The sequence below is a fragment of the Porites lutea genome, chromosome 5 (genome assembly GCF_958299795.1).
Source record: "Porites lutea chromosome 5, jaPorLute2.1, whole genome shotgun sequence".
Taxonomy (NCBI): Eukaryota; Metazoa; Cnidaria; class Anthozoa; order Scleractinia; family Poritidae; genus Porites; species Porites lutea.
The window spans coordinates 26,154,822-26,160,585 of NC_133205.1; the positions used below are offsets into that span (position 1 = coordinate 26,154,822).

The window sequence follows — 5,764 nt, forward strand, 5'->3', positions numbered from 1 at the left end:
AATTCCAGCCTTTTCCATATACCTCATTGTCGAACTAATTTTCGAAAATTCTCAATTCAGTTTCAAGGGCCTACGTTTTTCAACTCGCTTAGTCGGGAAATTCAAAACAGTGAAAGTATCAGTTTGTTTGGCAAAAGACTTAAAAAATTCCTTCTTTCGTAGTTAAATTGAATCTTTGTTGAGCTACACACCTTTTCTTTTTCTTTTTTCTCTTCTTTCTTTCTTCTTTTTTTTTTTCTTAAAAAAAATTAATCGCAATTTTCATTCAGTACCCTTAACTTGTGTGGTTTACCCTATAGTTCCAGGAAGCCTATAGTTTATAAGCCCCCGGCTTCTATATAGGCTTCCTTGCCTTTTCCACATTTGATCTTGTAAATAATTTAGTTGGAATATTGTATATTATCTTTAAAGTATTTATGTATACTGTTGTTGTATTTCTTGTTAAAGGCAAAATAAAATGAATGAATGAATGAATGAATGAAAAGACACACTAATCAATAGGTGTCATTTTGCACGATGGCGTCATTTTACTACTACGACCAGAATCCTTTGCGTTTTTCTTTTAATTTTGTAAATCCCAGTGAGCAGGTGAGGTTTGAACAACAAAAGCCCTAATTTGCACAAGAAAGAAAAACCCTGAAGGATTCTAGTTGTAGTCACTGTCGTAAAATGATGTCATCGTGCAAATGGCCTATTCGAACAAACATTGAAACTTTTCAAGTGCGAAGAGAAAGTAAATTATCTGCATGATTTCTGTGATTTCTGTTCTCGGCCGTCAATCTGAATTCTGCGTATTAGTTTTAGATAAAAATGTAGTCACAACTTATAAAGTGGTTAGAGTATATTAAAAGCGTAAATCTGAGCAGAAATTAAACACAACTTACATATTTCGCTTTCCTCTCACTTAAAGCGGGTGAATTGAAAACTTTTTAACGAAAAGACGAGATTCTAAAATGTTGTCCGTAGTCGCGACTACGCGAAACAGTTCAACAACTTTAAATTTAATCTTCAAACTTATGGTGGCCGGTCTTTTACTATTCTGTTTGGAATGCACTGCCATTCGAACTTAGATCTTGTAATTCCCTTTCTTCTTTTAAATCTAAGCTTAAGACTTGGCTTTTTAAAATTTGTTATGATGTTGTCGTTTAGAATGATGATGTTTTTATAGGATGACAATGTAGTTTTGTAGTTTTTGTAGGTTTAGGATTTTGTTGTTATTTTTATTATGCAAAGCGCTTTTGGACCATTGGGAATTTTTATAGGATGACAATGTAGTTTTGTAGTTTTGTAGGTTTAGGATTTTGTTATTTTTATTATGTAAAGCGCTTTTGGACCATTGGAAATTAGCGCTCTATAAATATTGTATATTATTATTACTATTATTAGGACAACGCAGGAAAAATGAACAGTCACGTGGTTCTGATCATGCCCAGTAGCATGTTTAACCGTAGTCGTAGTCCGTATTCACCTTAAAGTCCCTAATATGAGATCTAGTATCTTTACCGCGAGTAGTCGAGACAAGGGATGAAAAAAATTGTCCATGGACGGAGCCCAATAGATGTTACGTAGATCGGTGAACAGGCTCGGTTTACTTCACAGCCGGCATCTCATTTCACCCCTCCCCGCGGTCAAGTTGAGCTTTCTAGCTCTGAGTTTCTCACCCTCGACGAATCTCACATCGTGAGATCCTGTCCAGGGGCTACGGATTGAAGTCGGCCGAAATCCACTTTACTTACCAACAAATTGATTGCATGTTTGGCTTAATTAAATCTGTCCAACTTCGATCAGAGTTCGTGGGATCTGTAGTAGGAACAGAATAAAATGCATACTGATTACACTGGCTGTAATCAAAAAATTGTATCAGTCCGAGAGAAAAATAAATCTTTTCAGTTTATAACAACAATCTTTTATAAAAACATTGAGGCCCAGAAATTAAGAACATCGTAAGAACAATGGAGGCTCAGCCAGGGGGTGCAAACGTAATTCATATGTGGGTAACTCGTGATTAACCGTCTGGCTCCGGTTGTTCAAAAGATGGATAGCGCTATCCATCGGATAAATCACTATCTAGTGGGTAAGTATTAGGGAACCAATTGCGCTATCCAGTGGACAGAGATGTATCCATTGGATAGCGTTATCCCCTTTTGAACAACTGGGGCCTGGACGAATAATGTGTTCTCCAGTACAAATTCGCCCAATAGACAGCCTGCTGGAGCTGCGTTGCTAGATCTTACTAAATGATCATGCACTGTACACCACATGTACCAGTGAAATGGTGCAAATTTATGTTTTTGATGAAAAAAATATTTTTTTTAAAGTAAAAATCGTGCCTGCATCTATATTGGGTCTTCCTTTTTAACTGACTAAAATATATTCAAAGCTTGTAATTCCGGGATAACGACTTGGAAGAAACTTACTATATCTTTTTAAAATAAATGAGCAAGAGTCTTTCATCAACTGAGTTTAAGTTAACGTCTTTTGAAATTTCACTGATTTCACTCGTTCGAGTTTGGCCTTCATTAGTTTAAACATATTAGTTTACTTTTCGTTCTACTTCAGGTACTTGTTGCAATTTTTCCTGGTCAGTCTACCCCGCAGAAGAGAGAAGATTTCGTTGCCACTGAAATGCAGTGTTTTCATGCTGAAACAGGTTCATGGAAACCATTTCCTTCCATGGCACGATTGGCTTATGTAACCAAATGCATTTGTGCAGAGGTTGTTGGCAATTACTTGTACGTAGCTGTAGAAGAGAACTGTGATTCTCACATTATGTATCGCTATGATACGGTTAGAAATGTGTGGGAAAAACTCCCACGTTTTCAGAACAATGACTTAAGTGTAGGTTGTATGAGTTCAGTCAATGAATATATATATGTAATTAGCAATCCTGGTCTGCTTCAGAGATATAGTTTGGCTCAGAATGATTGGCAAAGTGGTTCCAAATTGCCTTTTCTTAACAACACAGATGATGACCAAGGCGGACAGTTAGCATTTGTGACGGCAGTGAGTATGAGATCTAAAATATATGTTCTTCATGGATATTACAAAGAGGTAAGAAACTATCGTGGTAGCCCGTGTTTATCGATATCATTAGATCCAAAACCGGCCGTTGTTCACTGTTTTGATCCTCTAAGTAATGTATGGACGAAGATGGCTTCAACCCGGTATCCACACTATAATTCCAGTCTGTTTGTAGATAAAAACAATCTTTATGTGGCCGGTGGAAGTGTTACTATTTCTAGAAGTTGGCCGGGGGATATGTGCGCTTCAGGTGGTGATGCACCTGTCGAAGTTTATAATGAGCGACTCAACTCATGGCGAGTCGTTCAACAAAACCGCATTCCTCCAAACACACTTGGTGCAGTGGAATTGCTAGGAGGGGAGGTCTATTTCATCATCAACAAATTTCCAATTGACAGTGGCATTAGAATACCACCAAATGAAGTGTACAAAATATCTTTACGGGAGTGGGAAAATTCACTGGAAAGAATTGCTCGTACCGCTGTCTTGTGTTACCTACCAGTGAACAAAAAGATGTTAAGCACAGTAAAGACCGCAGCGAAGTACCCCGCAGTAAGAAAAGCCTCTAATCAAATTAAGTTTTACTAAATAGGTGCGCCTAAATTCTTTTCAGGTTCTTGAAAATATTCAGAAAGAAAATTCAGATCTTCGCTTTGGAAAAGCAATCGGACGAGGCCATTTAGGCAAATAAAAATCATCAAGGATGGCGGCCCCACTTTTTTAGAGGAATTTGTTTTGCTTTAGTATTGTTCAACAAAAAAATGCAAGCGATGGAAATTTTACTTTTGATCTAGTTAACTCTTACCCAGTTTAATTATGCTTATTATACTACTACATGAGAAATTGCTGTAATCTGATTGGCTTAGAGCAGTGGTATTTCAGCTTAATTTGAAATACCTACATGTGAAAATTACAAACCTTTTGCGGCTAGTAGTATAAACAAATAATAGCATGATTTGTATATGATATTTGGCATAAATACCACTCGTGATATTTCAAAATTGTCTCAAATTTCACTCGCCTAACGGCTCGTTAAATTACGTAAAACAATTTCGAAATATCACGCGTGGTATTTATGCCAAATATCACTACAAATCATGCTATTACCTATACAAATTAAGACGATGTTCTCAGTTGAGTGGTTACTGTACGATAACAGGAGCCGATTATTAGGCTCCTGACGATAAGTTAACTAAGGGATATTTTATTGGAATGTAAATAGTATGTCGGGTAATATGACGAGTCACTTATTAGTTATTTAGAGTTGCATTGCAAGTTCGACGTTTGCAATAGTCATCAACATAAACCTTCTCCTGACATGAATTCGGTGTAAAGCAAATGTTTCATTTTGGTGCATCTCTGCGGTAACATCTCTTTAATGAAAGTATTAAAATAGATGACAAAGCCTTGCTAGAGTTGCGCACTTTGATCTCAATTTGGCCCTTCGTCCTTGTTTTCCAGGCAATGACTATCTTACTTATTTTAAACCCTTTTTGGCTTGTTTTCATGACTTTTCACCCGAATTCATGGCAGTGGATAACTTTAATAGGTATAAAGTGATTTTATAGGTGTTTTTTGTAGGTAAACAACTATTGTTCTTAATTCTGCCTTCTGCATTTTAATTTGCCCTTTGAGTTTTTCGATCACGTCCGTAGTTAATTAATGGCAAAGTTTTAGCCAATCATTTTCGACGAAGATAAATGACTGGCACGAAGGAATCGCACAGGTCATGGGTATAGTATGTGCTCTAGTGGTATCGTTCTACCTCGTTTTTAGATCGATAGGTAATTATAAGTACTAGTCCTTTTTAACACAACTGATCCGTTAATTTTGACTAACAACGATCACTTGTCATTATACTCTCTCCCCTCGAGACAAGCATCTGCTCGCATAATTGCTGGGCAACTAAAAAAAAAACTAAAATGACCCAGTGGGCTACTGTAGGGGCAACCTGTTTTATATACCGTTCGATATAAGAAAGATTTGGTATACTCATTAATATTATTATATGTCGCTTAATTCCAAGTGCTAGAAATGTAATGTTTTTCCTCCTTAAAGTTTGTAGAGAATGATTTAAATATATGCAGCTGAGTTGGACTCGGGGTAAGGAAATCTTTTCGGTACTGTAAATAAATTACGTACCTTTTCGAGATCTATTGAGGCTTAGTATTTTAGCTAAGTACTGTTTAAACATCACCGTTAAACAGTTGCTGAAAGCTATCATGCTTAGTCAACCGGTCAACTTTAAGCGGCTGACTGTCAAGAGGCAAGGTCACTTCTAATTAAAGGATCGTAATTTCTAACCTTTAGAAAATAATAAAAAAATTCAAGTATTTTTCTTAACCTCCTTATATTTTTTCTCTGAGAGGTAAATCAGACACCTTAACGGTACTTCGTCCGATATCCAGACACCTCAATAATGGGCGCTGCTCCTCCCTTTTGTTATCCGCATGATCGCCAGTTTTCGCTGTCTGGTAGCCTGAGAAAACAGACGACATTTCGCGACGCCACCACTGGTTTCCCGGCAAAATAACCTCTGAGAAATGAGCGCAGAAATTCCATACTGATGACGCGTCACTACCCAGATCTGGATAGTGCTTCTGATTGGTTGAAGCAAATTTCCCACGCGGCACGACCAATCAAAAGCATTACCCAGATCTGGGTAGTGACGCGTCATCAGTATGGAATTTCTGCGCTCATTTCTCAGACGTTGTTTCGCGGGGAAACCAGTGGTGGCGTCGCG

General features: G+C 37.4%; 1 protein-coding gene across 1 annotated transcript in view; it reads left to right on the forward strand.

Annotated features, from left to right (window-relative positions):
• Positions 1-3,609, forward strand: part of LOC140938150 (kelch-like protein 26) — a 10,660-nt gene extending 7,051 nt beyond the window's left edge. Inside the window, exon 2 of the mRNA XM_073387672.1 lies at positions 2,560-3,609. Within this exon, the coding sequence (XP_073243773.1) occupies positions 2,560-3,609 (1,050 nt within the window). The remainder of the gene's footprint in view (positions 1-2,559) is intronic.
• Positions 3,610-5,764: the final 2,155 nt, after the last annotated feature.